Source organism: Carassius carassius, chromosome 13 (assembly GCF_963082965.1).
Source record: "Carassius carassius chromosome 13, fCarCar2.1, whole genome shotgun sequence".
Taxonomy (NCBI): domain Eukaryota; kingdom Metazoa; phylum Chordata; class Actinopteri; order Cypriniformes; family Cyprinidae; genus Carassius; species Carassius carassius.
The window spans coordinates 31,986,377-32,003,338 of NC_081767.1; the positions used below are offsets into that span (position 1 = coordinate 31,986,377).

Below are 16,962 nucleotides of genomic sequence, written 5' to 3' on the forward strand. Positions count from 1 at the left end.
CCACTGTACACTTCAGATGGTGGCACTCAAGTATGATATTCATATCAAGCTGAAAGCACTGTGCACCGAAAACCCAGCCATGAGTGTCTTTAAGATAGCAATAGTGTGTGTGTGTTTAAAAACAAAACAAAACAAAAACAACGGATAGCTATGACTCTAAAACCTGACTGAGTGAGCCAAGTTTGAAGCCATTGTAAATAAAAACAGATAGCAATATAAACAGCCAGTGGTAAATAAATACATTACTTAGTAAAAGGTACATGGGTGTTTCTTTTTTTCTGTTTTAACTTAATCCTAGGGGTACCTATTAAAAACAAATTGAAATAAAATAAAAGTAAGTAAATAAATAAATACTACAAACTGTACATGCATAACCTATTCTACTGTTGATTTTGACGGTTGATTTTGATGTTCATGAAGGAAGTCACGTATGCTCAAAAGTACATTAAAACAGTAATATTGTAAAATATGAATAGAATTTTAAATATATCTTTTCTCTTTTGATACATTTTTAAAATGTAATTTATATCTGTGATCAAAGCTGAATTTTCAGCATCATTACTCCAGTCTTCAGTGTCATCCTTCAAAAATTATTCTAACATGCTGATTTGCTGCTCAAGAACCATTCATTATTATTATCGGTGATGAAAACATTTGTGCTACCTAATATTTTTGTGGAAACCATGACATACTATTATTATTATTATTATTATTATTTGCAGTCATGATTCTTTGATGAATTGAATTTTTTTGGAGGGAATTAAAAGCAGAGCACCAACATACTCTTTAAATGAGAGCGTGAAGATGAGCCAGGACATTTGAACACTTAAAAAGATGGCTAATATGACCAAAAAAAAAAAATGAAGGTGGGAATAGATTTCCCTAGTCAAAACCCTTGTTGAGAAGATCAAAGTTCAACTGATTTGCAAGTTAGATGTCGGGTGTCATTAAATTAATGCTTGCGAGATGAAAAACAACAGCAGCTTTTCTTCCCTGCAACTTGTTATAGCACCTTACAACTTTTTTTCGTACCACATGGTCCAGTAATTATCATAATCTTTCATGCAGCTGATGCATATGGATTTTGCAGCTGATTGAAGATTTGAATAAACCCAACACAGGCATCTCTTGATGTATGTGCATCAAACTTTCTCAAAACGGCCCTTTTGCCATGTTCTCATGGGAAGCTCTTTGAACTTGAAGAGTCTGAATCAGTCACATTCTTGATAAAATGCATGAAGCCACATTAGACTCTTCAAACAATTCATCACCCATTTTCACATGGCCGCAATCTATATTCAGTTCTAATTTCTTCATAATGAGGTCGACGAACTCATTAGAAAGAGAGAAAAAGCGATGGAAATGAAAAAAGTTAGAAAAAGTCCCATCTTCCTCACATTTGTCCCAGAGGAGGTCATCCACATGGGCCCACAGGAACAGACAACAGTGTGTGTGTGTGTGTGTTCACTCACAGGATCCAGCACAGGTGTAATGAGTAGATATGATCCCCACATGAACTGTTTGTGTACTGCCCAGGTTTCACTGTCAGAATAGAACCTACAGAGCAGGAAACAATTCTTATAAAGCAGTTCCTGAATGCTGATTGGTTAATACAGAATTCTTAACATGGCAAAACAAGAAATCATGTCAAAACAACACAAAAAACATGTCAATACAACCCAAAACAAACTGAAACAAAACATGCCAAAACAATAAAAGTCTGTAAAAAAATGTTTGATTAGATTACATTACATTCAAATGTTTTTGAAATAAGTCTCTTATATTCATCAAGACCATATTTAGAACTAAATATAGTAAAATAACTAATATTGTAAACCAATTTTACAATTTAAAATAACACTACATCAATGAAGTTCATAAACAGAACCAACAAGAAACACTTGCTGTTTGTTGAGGCTGAAACTGTTGCACTGCATGTGCTTCCGAACTCACTCGTGCATTAAGGGACGGACTACAGTCTCTCCGTTAACATGGGCCTTGTAGAACAGAGTGTAGAGGTAAGGCAAGAGCATGTATCTGATGTTCAGGTAATGCCTTGAGGTGTTCACCAAGAGAGAGCCAAAGCCGTATGCTGCAGGGTCCTGGTCCTGTTAGAAAGGGACATAAAACCAGTCAGGGGGAGTAAGCTGAAGAGCAAAGAGAGAAATGGATTTTACTGTGTGGATACTGATAATATGTTCATCATGGCGGAGAGCCATCGGTCGTGGAGACAGCCGTGGAATGATTACTCTCTGACTAAAAGGTCAAATCTTATTCATCTAATTTCACCAAGAATATAATTTTCCATTCATCCTCATTTGCCCTCTCAAACTCTCACTCCGGAGGTCTGATTGCTTCTCTCATGCCAATCTCACAATAATGATTAGAGAAATAAATCTTCTACAAATAGCATTTAAAGAGAGAGGACTCATTTGTAATTCAGAGCCTTGCCGTTGAGCTAGAAACACGTAGCACAGATGTTTGAAGAGGACGACACTTCGTACACTTTGAGACTGAATGTTTATGAGTATTTAATTGGCAGTACGTACTGCAAAACCTTTTGCATTGTGGTTACGGCTGAAGGGGTAGAATGCGCCCACTTGCATCCAACGTGTGCAAAGCTCCTCCGTCGAGTTGTCAAAGAACCCACAGATATCCGCACCGATCTGCAGAATAACATAGTCAGATTTAGTGTCTCTCCATAGGAGGGACAAAATTGCTCTTTATTATCTCAACAGTTTTCAAGGCAATAAGCAAGGCAATTAAATGAAGATTAAGCAGAGACTCCAGTATTTTATATATGAAAAAGACAGTAGTCTGACAAATGTCTCCCTGGAGTATCAGAAGAGATCTCATATTGTGCTCATATTTACCAAAATATCAAAGTCTGTATTCTGCAATTAAAAGCATAAACAATTCTGAAGCTTCTTTTCTATATACATTTTTATTGAAAGTCATGAATTTTGCCAAGTATGGTAACCCATACTCAGAATTGGTGCTCTGCATTTAACTCATCCAAGTGCACACACACAGCAGTGAGAAGTGAACACACCCCTGGAGCAGTGGGCAGCTATAGATCCAGTGGCCGAGGAGCAATTAGGGGGTTCAGTGCCTTGCCCAAGGGCACTTCAGCCATGGGTATTGAGGGTGGAAAAGAGCGCTGCTCATTCATTCAACCCACCTACAACAACTGCTGGAAATGAGACTCGAACCTGCAACCTTCGGCTTAGCCACAGCTGCCCCCTTGAGAATATATTATAGCATTATATCTTTATGAATTATGCTAGTGACAAAGTTGATACTTAAATGAGCCAAATATGAGAACCTCCTGATATTTAAAAGGACCCAAAGTCTGCAGTCAAAAGTGAGAAATCTCAGTTAGAACAAATATTTATCAGCAAGGCAAACAGAGTTGCTATCAAAATTTGTTTATTTTTACTTTATCTTCTTAATGTATTTGTGTCTAGGTTTAGTTCTCATTTGAAGTCTTCTGAGAAACATATTAGACAAAGTTGAAAATTTAATTAAAATGCAATATAAGGGAGAACTAGACCAACCTCTGGGCAATATGCACCTGTTATGTACTGTTTTATATATATATTATATATATAAAACTGCATTTACCCCAAAATACAATTCACAACAAGCTTGGTGATCAGGCAATATTGTACAGCAATACATTTATACATTGTCCGTCCCATGATAAATTCATTGGATCTGACTATTGAGTCAGCCAGTCAATGTTAACTCAATTCAACCTGAACACAGAGTCTGAATGCCCATTTAATTTCTCATTGCATTTCATGGAAACTTAATCAAAACCAAAAGCTTTCTCCGAAAGCTCTTCATGTCTCTCAGTGGGGCTGTTGTGTTATGAAGACAGACTGGTGTCTACCATCAATTACCCATGTTGAAAAAGATGTTTTGTCTGAAGTCAAACCACTTACGTAAGGGATTCCGAAGAGGTTAAACTCCAGCATGCCGGGTATCGCCCACTTAATGTCATTCCAGTTGGCGCTGTTGTCGCCCAACCAGTGCCCAGAGTACTTGCCCACCCCTGGGAATGAGGAGCGGGTAAAGACCATGGAACGGCTTGTCCCAAATTTGATGCCCTGGAATCAGAAACACAATATTAGATGCATAGGGAGCGTTGGTACCACAATAAAACAATGGTACTGAAAAGAAACAACGCCATTGGGTGGCCTATGAAAGCACAGAGATGACAAACACACAGGCAGAAGTTAAATGTAGGAGTTAAGCTGAATGAGAGAGAGGGGGCGAAGAGGAACGAGAGTGGAACAAATCAATGATGCAGAAATTACAAGATGAGTAAAACAGATTTGCTGTTGAAAATAAAAAGAGGGAAAAAAGGAACAAGCAGGATACCACTTAACGTTCTTCACCCCCCTTTGAGTAGAACATCCTGCTATATGAAAATAGTTGCCATACGTTAATAAAACACTAAGTCAAGGGTGATGCTGCTTGAGGCACCACTGCTGTGACTTACACCTGTCGTGTACAATCAGCAAATTCATTATTTCAGAACTTTGTTTAGTTGTTAACGTGTTTCTTAATCATGTATTGCATTCACTAGGGATTAAAGTTATTTATTTTTGCATTCAAATGACATAATTATATATATAAAGAAATGTGAATCATATTTCTAAAGACATACCTTCAGAGTAGGGATGGGCGATATATCGCATGCGATCGTCACGTGCATCTTGGCAGTAAAGCCGGATTCCTGATTAGCGGTAAATCTTTTGCTTTCAGATGGAATGGCATTTAATAGACAGAGCCGTACATTACTGACAAGCTACACAATATCTTGTTCATTATCCCAGATGAATCGCCTTCGATAATGAACGCAATATTGTGTAGCTTGTCAGTGATCTACGGCTCTGTCTATTAAATGCCATTCCATCTGAAAGCAAGTGATGGAAATTTACCACTAATCAGGAAACCGGCTTTACTGACGAGATGCACGTGACAATCGAATGCGATATATCGCCCATCCCTACTTCAGAGTAAAAATATGCATCCTGCTATACAAAAAACAAACAAACAAACGAAAACTCAAAGATGTAGTGTGATCTAGGTATTATATTGTTTTTCAATAAAAACAATCTATGCAGAATTAACCATGTTTTTTGCAACTTAAATAAACCAAAATGGTGCTTGCAATATATATATATATATATATATATATATATATATATATATATATATATATATATATATATATATATATATATATATATATATATATAATATACTATGTTGACAACATTCACAGCAACATCCTACAGCCACCCAGACCTCTATGAAATTATTGAAAAACATAATTCAGAATTCATCATGGTTATGATATCACAATCATGAGCATGTTAACATATGACTATCCACTGACTTTCCATCTTCATTAATAATTTTGAAAAAAAGCAGCATAGGAAATATTCTGCATACAGAGTGTGGAAAAACCAACACTTACTTGTCAGTAGCCAGGACCATAGAGTACCCATGGAGACTGTGGACATCATAGTGGTCCCCCCATTTGTGTTTAGCATCCATGCATAAGGTCTTACTGTACATCAGATCATCAAGGATACCTGTAGAGTTGAATGGAAGTGTAGAGGATGTATGTATACAGATGCTGAGGTAACACTTAGTAGCTGATATCCATCTGCTATAAATAAATCTAGATGTAGATGCATTTGAGACACACGTGGGGTGAATGGAGGATAGTTGAGTTTGTTATCAGCACAGCCTTTGATGCCTCCTTTCACGAAATTGGCCACCTCATTCATGTCCTTAGAAATAAAACAGCAGTTAGTTCAGTACTCCCTAATTCAAGCGCCTAATTGCCTCAAGCTTAAAGCAAAACTATTTAGGGAAGCTTTAAAGTCAACATGAAATGGCATTTACAACCATTATATACTTTTTATAATGTAATCAGAATATTCAGCAAGAAAAACTATAGGGCGGGACTTGATTTAATCAATCAGGAATTGATTGGATGGTGTAAAATAAGTTTCTTCTTCGACACAGTTGCAGCTTTGAAACAATACGGTATGTTGGAGACTGTAGGAAGTTGGAGATCGGAATCAGAATAGTTTTCATGACCTTTCGTGACCTTTTCACCAAGACATAAAACAATTAGGTTCGATATTTGCTCACGGGTAATGATCTCTGTGGATTACTTACAATCCAGAGAGCATCATGCTTGACTTCCTTGTGGAAACGCAAAATTTCATCAACCCACCAATCAATGCAAACCTGGTTAGTGTAGTCAGGAAACACAGTTTCCCCTGGCCATACCTGTGACACAATAGAATGAATGAATGAAAAATAATATAAAAATATAATATGATATATAAAATAATAAATACAAATATCTATCTATCAATCTATCTGTCCGTCTGTCTATCTATCTAGATTTAAAATATTAGTTATTTATTTTGGGAAAATGCCCATGTTTCAAGGGATTCATTCAATAACATCATAATTTGTCACTGATGACATTTAGCACTGCAACAAAACGGCCAGTCTACATGTTTCCTTTTATGTATGTCTTTTAGTTTTTAAGCCACTGGCATTTCCATTCCCTCTTGAGTTCATTTCTGTTTTTCATTTCACATGACTCTGAGCTGCATGAAAGCGTGATATTAAACTCTAATGCAAAATCAATGCAAACAATGACCTGAAATAAAACCATATGCCTATGCTAAATCGACTAAATAATCAAAAGTGATATTATTGCCATGTGATATGTGCCTCATTGCCCTGAGGGGTGACTGATACAGTACAGTATATGATCTAACTCAAGGTTACAGTAGGTAAATTAATGGTCTTTCTCATGGCAACTCCAGATGTTCTTCATTCAGCCATTCCTTATTTGACGTCTCTTAACTTATTCTCCTTCATTCTAAATACCTATTCTATTCTATTCTATTCTATTCTATTCTATTTAACATATGTTTACACAGCACATTATTAATTCCTAAAATAAATGTGTTAATATAACTTAATCGTCTCCCAAAGTAGATCTGGGTAATTAATAACGTTTAATGGGTAAAAAGGTGGATGGGAATTGTAAGAAATGTAATGATTCTGGCTCTGATTCTAATTCAACTTAAGGACTCCAGTCTTTCAGTTCGTTTGAGCAAATAGCACCAATTCTCCATCTCTAAATAACTATTTATACTTTATATATCACGGAGTATCAATTTTCCATCATTTATTTAATCAGAAATAAAACAAAATGTGTAATACTGTGAAATAATATTAGAAATTAAAATAACTGTTTTCTGTTTAAATATATTTGAAAATGTAATTTATTCCTGAAGAAGTTTTAATATTATTTATTATTATTATTTGTTATTTTTTTATTGAACGATACATCAAAAATAAGTTAGTCATTCATTCCCAGATCAAGCCATTTTCACTCTGTGTATTTCAGCCAGCAAGGACAATGTATTGCAATACAGAATGTTATCTGTCTACATCTCTGTAAACATTTAGGTGTCCAACAAAAATGACTAAAACCAAATGCAAGTAAATCATTTAGTTCAGTCATTTTTATGGAAAATAACCAGTTCTCAATTCCAAACCCTAGTAACAATTAACCAACATAATGCCATGCTCAGGAGGATCTTTGGAGGATATTACCTCTCCCAGTAGAGGTGTTAGCCCATCTGGCTCAGTGACCCAAACCTTAGCCGCATGTCCTCTCTCAAGTGCCTCATAGGGTCCATTTATCCTTTGACCTGTGGATACGGCAGGATCCTACCAAGAAGAAAACATTTTAAGGTGGTCAACTCCACAAAATAAATTTTGGCAAAGGGCCGAAATTTATGACTCGAAACTCATTCAAAACTCAGAATTAACTTGCCAGCCTAAAAATCTCTGGACCTTAGCATAAATGAAACCGCAATCTCAATGGCTCACCAGTATGACAATGTATTTCTGCCCTTTATCATGCATGTAGTCAGCAAAGTGAGGCAGCTCTGCAAATTTATCCGTATCATAGGTGAAGATCTTGTTGTTCTCCATGTAGTCAATATCAGTGTAATGGACATCCTGTAACAAAAAAATTATAATGCTGATTCAGCTTTCAGTCCTGGTAAAATCGACAAGAAATCAAAGTTTCCTCTCATTGAATCCTGTCTCACTTTAAAGTCTAATTATGGAAGTTCCACTCTTACACAAAAAGGTTCTTTACATCGGCATTTGATTGTTCCATGAAGAACCTTTAACATTCCATTGCACAAACGTGTAAAATATATATATATAAAAGTGTTCTTTAAAATAATTATTCTTTAAGAACTATTTCCTGAAAGGTTCTTTGACAAACCAAAAATGGTTCTTCTATTGGATTGCGATGAAAACCTGCTTTTGGAACCTTTATTTTTAAGTGTAAACAGGTTGTAAATGTTAATATATTTCACTATGACATTGCAATCTTGTCCGTTAGAGTCAGCACCTTCAGCTTTTATGATGGCTAATGCCTCTGTGCATGCTAGATACATTGTTGGCTGTTTTGATTTTTTTCTGGAAGATTTGACTTTCATCAACCATCAGCAGATGGTGAGATTCTCCTGCCAGTAATTTTGTAATGCTAATCAGGCGGAGATGTAATATCCTGACATGCTAATGCCCTCTTTGTTCAAATTACATCAAACATTGAGCTTCAGTCCATCTTTCGGCAATTAGAGTCCCAACAGGAAGTGCTAAATGCTTCTAACTGCATGTATAGGTAAATGCACATATGTGGAGTCATTATTCATGAATCGGTAGGCTTTGTTGCATGCTCTCGGCTGCAGCTTTGAAGTACTGGGTGGAATCAAGTTTTGTAGAACAAAGCGAGAACCCTCCTTCTGTTCCTGGCACTTACATATGGAAGACCAGCCTGTCGATTTCTCTCAACCACTTTCTTCACCTCCTCCAAGCTGCCGTAGTCCCAGCGAGAGAGCTGGAAGCCCAGAGACCAGTATGGAGGGATGAAAGCTCTGCCAATCAGCTGGAAGCACATAAAGCAATGTTAAACACGCTGAACATCACAGGACTCCCTCAGGCTAATCTGGGAGCCTCATCTGGGGCTATATGATTTTACTTCAACCATCGGCAAGAGCTAATGTTAATTAGCATTGATGAAGAATAATAAATTCTAGTATTTTTTTTATTTTATTTCCAGAAATATATATCAATACATAACATTTGCGAGAGAATAAACAATCTGAAAAATTATACATACATATATATATATATATATATATATATATTTGGGCTGGGCAAGTTAACGCCTTATTATCACGTTAACGCATTAATTGATTAATTGATTAACGCTCGTAATTATTTTGCTGCGCGTTAATGCAGTTCTTTTATTATTATTAAAGTCAGTTGTTCATTGGCTCTGAATACAAATACAGACAAATCATTGGTCACAGGAGGGGATGCTCCCGATCAAATTATTTAGGCTAGGCATCAACATTTACTATGACTTTGGGGGTCAAATGCACTACGGCATGGTTATGATTGCCTAGTGTGTGCACACCCTAATTATTTTCCGCATCCCGCACAAACAAGTCTCTACCCGGCCATCAAGTGTTGTCCTGCGCCGCACTCTGCTGTGATTGTTTCCAGTGACTTTGCAGGTCTAAAAGGAAGGTGCCTGTTATGATGTTATGATGGACTCAAGGCTCTGGACTCATAACTTGTTTTTCTATAACGAACTATAAAATGTTTTCTATAAAAATGTTAATTCAAAAAAAAAAAAAATAGCACACAAGTGTCACTGGTGTTTCAATTTCTATTCTCCTGCAACACCCACCTTCGTGAACTCATCCACCACTGCCTCTGGTGTTTCTCCAACCAGGATGTAGAAATCCAGAACCCCTCCAATAGTCCGGAAAGTTATGGCCGGAGCAGGCTGGATTGTCACCTCTGCACACAGACATGAACAAACAGCCAAAAACAACTTACATTGGTCTAATATGCTAAGCTTTAACAAAAGCAGCCATTCCAAACCCATGTTGTATACATGCTGTGCACAGACATCACAAATCATGTTATTAAAGATTATGATTTCAGCCCACAGCAAAGAAAAAAACTAAAACAAATGACACAATAAATCTACTCAAGAGAAATCTGTTTACCCATAGCATTGCTGTTCATGAGGAAAACTCCAAAGGTTTGGCCGCTCGTATCTTCCAGACATGTGAAATAGGGGTAATGTCCATACAGGTTATGTGTGCCCTGGGGTAGGAAAATACATTAAGGTTTGTAATGGCAAATTTCTACCTTTTAATCAGTTTATTAAGACATTTATGACTCGTGATATTGATATACAAATTCCAGGATTTTTTATATATATATATATTCTTTGATTACATTGGCTTAGAAAAACTAAAGTAATTTCTATGAGTCAAATCAATTAGAAACAGCTCATTAAATGAAAAGTTCACCAAAAATTATGTTTCTGTAATCAATTATTAAAAAATAAACTAAAATAAAATAACGGGGGCAGCTGAGCTCCAAAACATCACCATAAAAGTATTATAAAAAGTTCCATACTATATGACTCATGTGATATTTCAAGTTTTCTGACATAATTCATTAAGTTTTTATTGACTGTAAATCTTAATATTGACACTAGATCTTCTCAGGGAAATAGTAATGTTGTTCTAAATTATTCATTCATGAATCAAACAGAACCAGTTCTTGAGTTGAATTCACTAACTCAATTATCCAGCTGCAGCAGTTCTCTGTGAATAATGACTTTAATTTCAGTCAAATTACTTTTCAAGATTTGGAATATGGTGCATGAGTAAAATGAACTACTTTTATGGTGCGTTAGCCTTTTTTTTTTTTTTTTTTTTTTGAAGTTTGACACCCTCAGTTCTACAAAGTGGCCAGGAAATTCTTCAAAAACCTGCCTAAACCTTGTATTCCCCTGAAGAAAACAAGTCATACTGGTTTGGAATAGTGAAAATCGAAATGTTATGACTCACTCCATTGGGAAAAGCAGCTCTTGTGAAGATAGGCCAGGTCCTCCAGTTGGTGTCATGGCGGAAGGTCTGATGGACATGCTCTCCAAGTCCATAGATATTGTGAGAGGGGAGTTTAGCCGAGAGCTGAAGGTACTGATCAGCAAAAACCAGTGGCCCAATGGTTGTGTCAAACCTGATAGAGCAAGAGAAGAAGAGATGGTGTAGATTTACTCACAGTTCAGTTTGTGAGTGAATGTCATGGAACCGAACATGTGCACTGATCAATAGATTCACCCTTCAAGTATGTCTTCAAATACAGAGGGGTGAAAGGGGTGCATGAAATTGCACAACCAAACCACATGAAAACAGCAGAGTAAATGACGAATACTGATAGATTGGTCATCTAAAGATCTTCTTCTGTCACCAGGAAAACAACTTCCAATTCTCAAAACCCACACTGATAGCTAAGAATAATTCTGTGACATGTGCATCTTCTTATCTAAAACTTTACTAGGACTTTTAAAAATAACATCATACAGATAATAATAATGAGCATATAATGAACATACACTACTTCTGATATATCAATCCATGCTGAAATCTGCATATGAATCATGCATTCCTATGATTAAAACACATCATTATTAGGCTTTTAAGACTTTTTATCAGATAAAAGATGAATCATTGATTGCTTTGCAAATTCACAAACAGACGTGACTCTGGTCGCATAATGGGAAATGACTTCAAAAAAGAGAACAAAAAACAGTTTTCATAAAAATGCTCCATTTCTCTGTTGTATGTTGCAAATTGCTGTATTATTTGGAAATAAGATATATTTCTTATTGGGCAATCCTGCTGTTGAAAGCTGTTTTAATAAGAACTGCATTTCATGTGGAATCAGCATCTAATTCAGATAATTTTTTTAATTGATGATGTACATATACAGTAAGCTCTGTTTAATACATCTTGCATCTGCAGTGTTTAAGCATTGCAACAGCCATTTTACAGATAGCTTTTCTTCAGCGCAAAACAGAACTGCTTTATAATGGAGATCAAGTGTTACTACATTGAATATGTCTTGAAAATGGCCACACGGTCCAAGGTTTGACAACTTTTAAACTTTTTCTGTAAATTACCAATTTTAAATGGTAATTAATTGAATGTCAAAAAGGTTTACATACATTTCTTTGTTAAAACAATGAGTAAGTAGTCATTTTTACTTAGTAAGCTCTCCAAAAAGTAAATCAGAGTACCTTTTTTAAAATTGTTGCAAGTTAAAAATTCAAATTTAGTGATTTAATTAAAATGTTGCAAACATTATTTTGATGAGCTCTGTTGACATAATATTGTTGATCATCATTACATACATTTTTTTAGAGTGTATATGCATCCAATATCCAGTGTCACTCTGATTCATTTAATATTTATTTAAAAGGGTCACTGAAATGAATATACATTCCTTATGTAACACAGATACAACATGCATGAAGCAGGCCTGATAATCACTGTGACTTAAAAAGATCAAATTCAGCTCGAACAAAGCTAAGAACTAGGAATCAGGACTTTCTCTTAACCTGCCTGTAATTTTTTTACAGTGCACAAAAACACACAAATGGCAGCAGACAATAACAAAAGTAAAAAAAGAGAGAGAAAAAAGAAGCAATTTCCATCTCAGACTGAGAGACAAAGACCAGCTGCTTTACAAAAAGCTTGTTTGCATTGCTTCAGGCTTCGTTCAGACCTCGCAGGATTCCCTCATTCTATTCATGCTTATAATTTCTATCATTGTGATAGCTCTTCATTTAGTCAAAAAAACACTTGTGCTGCATTGTTAGCAATGTTCACAAAGAGACAACGTATGATCTGTGTGTGAGAAGGAAGAGAAAAGACGAAAAGCTCCCCACTCACAGGAGTTTTTCAGGAGATGTTGCTCTCCAAACTTTCAGCCCAAAGGGTTTCTGGATCAGCTCCAATCTATATTTTAGGGGACCGTTGGGAGTGTCAGAAAGCGATTGCACATGCTCGTGAGGAACCTCAAACCTGGCTTTACTGGCATCAGTGATCTTTTAACAAAGAACATTGCACAGTATTATAGACGTGTTTACACTGATACATCATCTCGGATATTTGCGTCAATTTGCAAACAGACCTTAAATCGAAGACGGTTTTCTGTCTGCATTTCAGCATAGAAGGTCAAATCTTTAATATCAGCTCCAAAAAGAGATGGAGCATCCATTCTTGTCAGCTTAGCCTCAATATCTGTAGCAAAACAAACATTTTCAATAAGATCTTGGTGAACTGTTTGCTCTACTTGCTACATGGTCAATTACAGATTTAAATCTTCAGTGTCTATGGGATTTAATAAGTAAAAACAAAGAAATAATCGTAGAAACTTGAAAGCAAACAACTATCAAAACAAGTTGAGACATCATTTATGTTTGTTGTACAAACATTTACAAGTTGCATAAGAAGTTATTAAGAGCACTAATAGTAAACAGACATGGCTAGAAATATGTCAATAAATACATTTTTTTTTTTTTTTTTTGCCATAGAACCTGGGTCAGTAGAGTTTGTTTCAAACCATTTCACCGTATAATAGCATTATGAAAAGAGATGGTTCCACTGATATAACCTTGGTAAAGGGTAAAATGGTGATATCTCATGGCGATCCACTTCCAACTTCAAAATAATCTTTGAATAAGTGGCTCATGACAAAAGAGGTAATACAAAGCCTTATCTAAAAGCCAATGATACGTATCATAATGTTTTATTATGCCATCATCTCAGTTCAGGCTAAACTCACGTGTACTGTCTGGCTTGCTTTCGCTGACCACGCTGTAACCGTGGTTTTTGGAGAAGAAGCACCAGGGGACATTAGTCTCGTTCAGGGGGCTCCAGCAGCAAGCTCTTTCCAGACATTTTTGCTGTGATGAAATATACATTATGAAGATTTAGCAAAGCATGTTTGGAGTTGTATGGTATGCCATATCCACTACAGTTTACCCTGGAAGCTCCATCATCCGGGAAACAGTCCACTCTCTCTCCCTCTGGAATGCTGGGACATTCTGGGACAATGTCTGGATCAGATCCGGAATCTGAAGTTGGAGACAATTGGACAAATATAGCAAATGACCATCTTTATACAGTTTAACATACATTTTTTAGTAAGTAAGTTTGTGGTCAATTAAAAACAGTTGTGCTGCTTCATAGTTTGTGGAAATCATATTGCTGGATTATTTGATGAACAGAAAAATCAAAAGAACAACATTTACTGTACTTGACAACAAGTTTTTAATGTCACTTTTGATCAAGTTTATGCATCCTAACCAAATTAAAGTATTACTAATTATTTATTACTATTAAAAATTGCCTGGCAACTACATGTGATTTATTTAACAGTAATGTGTTTAACACATTACTTAACTTAACCTCAACCATTCCTTAACTGTTGTACAATCACTAGTAATCGAATACTAGCTTATTGCAAGAGTTCTTCAAATGTGCATAGTACATAATCAGACAAGAGGTAATCTGTAATCATTGGCCACAATCATAAATCAAACACTACAACATTTCTCCAAAAAACATGCTATATGTGATGTTTTCCAGAAATATGTTACTTTGCTTTATAACCTGATCTCCATTAGTACCCTGCACCCCTAAAACAAGGCTATCTGAGACCAAACAGACTCGCCCCACCCAAACCAGCTGTCCCAGGCTTAATTTGTCCCCTTTAAATATAAACCACTTGACCAATATCAGGACGGTAAATTGAAATTGAGAGGGACAGCTGTCATAATAACCCAGTCTGTGCGTGTCTGAGCTCTCTTCCTCGTGCGAGCCATTCACCAGTGCCTCTACACACTGGCTCTGCTTTTGGTTTTCTGACTGTATATGATGCTATTTTTGCCTTCTAGAGAACTTCTTTGTTGAACTGCTATTCTGTTATAGAACTCTGTTAAACATTAGACAGTTTATGCCTATTATTGGTTAACATATTGAAATCAAACACATGTAAACATTGATATCAAACAGGAAGTTTTCAGTTGTCATAATCACAATTAATTGAAGATAAGGTTATTTTTTTTTATTTTATGTTAGTAGATGATGTTATTTTTGACTTCTACAGAACTTCTACACTGTAATTATTATATTTTTTTACTTATTTCGTATTTATTATTCATTAAAATTAATCTTGTTTTCCTTCTTATATCAATATATATATTTACTTGAAAAGCAAGATGATGCGATATATTAAGTCTTGTTTTCTAAAAATTATTTTTAAAACAAGAAGAAATATCTGAACAATTCTAAATGCAAACGGAAAACAAGATTATTTTTCTTACCCCAAATACTTTTTTCATGTAACATTTCAGTCTTCAGTGTCACTTTTATCTCTTTTATTTATTTCAATGCATCCTTGCTAATTAAAAGTATTATTATTTAAAATATATAAATCATTTAATAATTTAATAATTAAAAAATAGTATAAAATAATAATTTACTAAGAACATAAAAATGCACTTGTATAAACACTTCGGGTGATTTAAGTACAGTATATAAATATTATGTCTTTAAGCAAAAACTCTAATAATGTTCAACACAATTTTCAGGAAACACTTAATATCTCAAGCCATTTTGTTTCTTACGTAAATGTATCTTGATTTAAGAATGTTTAGGTATTTGTACTGGAAAATTACAAAAATGCTAAGTTATAAATATACTTACAAAAGTACTTTTCTATTCTTCTATTTTAGAATTATTATTATTATTTCTTTTTTTTTTTTACTTCCAAATAAAACAAATATACAAATAAATATTTTCTATACCTGCAAAAATCATAGCCTATTGGTTTTGACAGGGGTTGCTGATGTCCAGATGTGTTTTATCCCTGCACAGTTTAAACATGCGTGTTTGTGCCTCTGTATGAGTGTGTGTAGCTGTAATTAGAGTAATTACAGGCGTCTGATCACCTACCATGTTTGATCGTCCCTGGCTCCCCAGTGGCCACTAAAATGACCATTGCAATGGCCACCACCATTACCAAAGCAAACATCACCATCAGGGATACTTCCAGCCCGGAGAAGCGCTGCTTTGCCATCTGATCAACACACACATCTTGTAATTCATCTCCCTGCACATTTTTGACATACATAGTACATCCTTGAGTATGCCCTTGAGTCTGTGTATGAAATGCACATTAATGTTTAAAACATTTTTCACCTTTGCCATATTTTGTTTCACTGTCACTGAGTTAACCTTTTCTGAACCCTCAGAAAAAAAGGTACAAAAAGCATTCACTGGGGTGGTACCTTTTCAAAAGGCACAGCTTTGTACCTAAAGAGTCCATATTGGTAACTTAAATGTACAAATTAGCACCTAAAGTGTACATATTAGTACCTAAAAGGTACAAAAAAAAGGTACTTAATTTTTTTTTTAAATGTATTTCTGGCAATGAAAGGATTAAAGGCATGAAACATCCAACAATATAAACAACTATAAAATGACAAAACAGTCAAAGACATGCTCATTATTCCTCTTTATTCTACTTGTTGTCCAGTGTTTATGTTTTGTATGTTTCTTTTCTGCTGTTTAATCACAAAAGAGGTACTTCATGCCGCATCAGTAATATCATGTTCTCAGTTTGTTTACAGCCAGATAATATACTGTCTTCCATCTTTTCTTTGAATCCCTTTTCAACAAAATACCAGATTTTAAAAGGATAAAAAAAAAAAAAAAAAAAAAGATTGCTTGCTTGAACAGACTCACATGACAAAACAGAAAAGCTACATCATTGTTCTTTTGGATAAAACTTTTGTCTTAATATAATTTCAGTTATTCAGTTGAATTGATAGAATCAAATCAAAATAAAATGTTTGCAAAGAATTCTCACCTTGCTAAAAAAACGAAAAATTTTGATGTGCAGAATATAGTAATAGTCAAGATAACAAAAATAATATTTTTACAGTGACAT

General features: G+C 35.2%; 1 protein-coding gene across 1 annotated transcript in view; it reads right to left on the reverse strand.

The window, feature by feature from the left end:
• Positions 1-16,962, reverse strand: part of LOC132155784 (sucrase-isomaltase, intestinal-like) — a 74,838-nt gene that overhangs the window by 39,952 nt on the left and 17,924 nt on the right. The window contains 18 exon segments of the mRNA XM_059564475.1: positions 1,473-1,557; positions 1,954-2,108; positions 2,550-2,666; positions 3,948-4,092; positions 5,444-5,609; positions 5,726-5,810; positions 6,205-6,318; positions 7,669-7,785; positions 7,948-8,079; positions 8,894-9,019; positions 9,830-9,942; positions 10,155-10,254; positions 11,010-11,181; positions 12,897-13,051; positions 13,138-13,247; positions 13,792-13,912; positions 13,992-14,083; positions 15,966-16,089. Of these exon segments, the coding sequence (XP_059420458.1) occupies positions 1,473-1,557; positions 1,954-2,108; positions 2,550-2,666; positions 3,948-4,092; positions 5,444-5,609; positions 5,726-5,810; positions 6,205-6,318; positions 7,669-7,785; positions 7,948-8,079; positions 8,894-9,019; positions 9,830-9,942; positions 10,155-10,254; positions 11,010-11,181; positions 12,897-13,051; positions 13,138-13,247; positions 13,792-13,912; positions 13,992-14,083; positions 15,966-16,089 (2,229 nt within the window).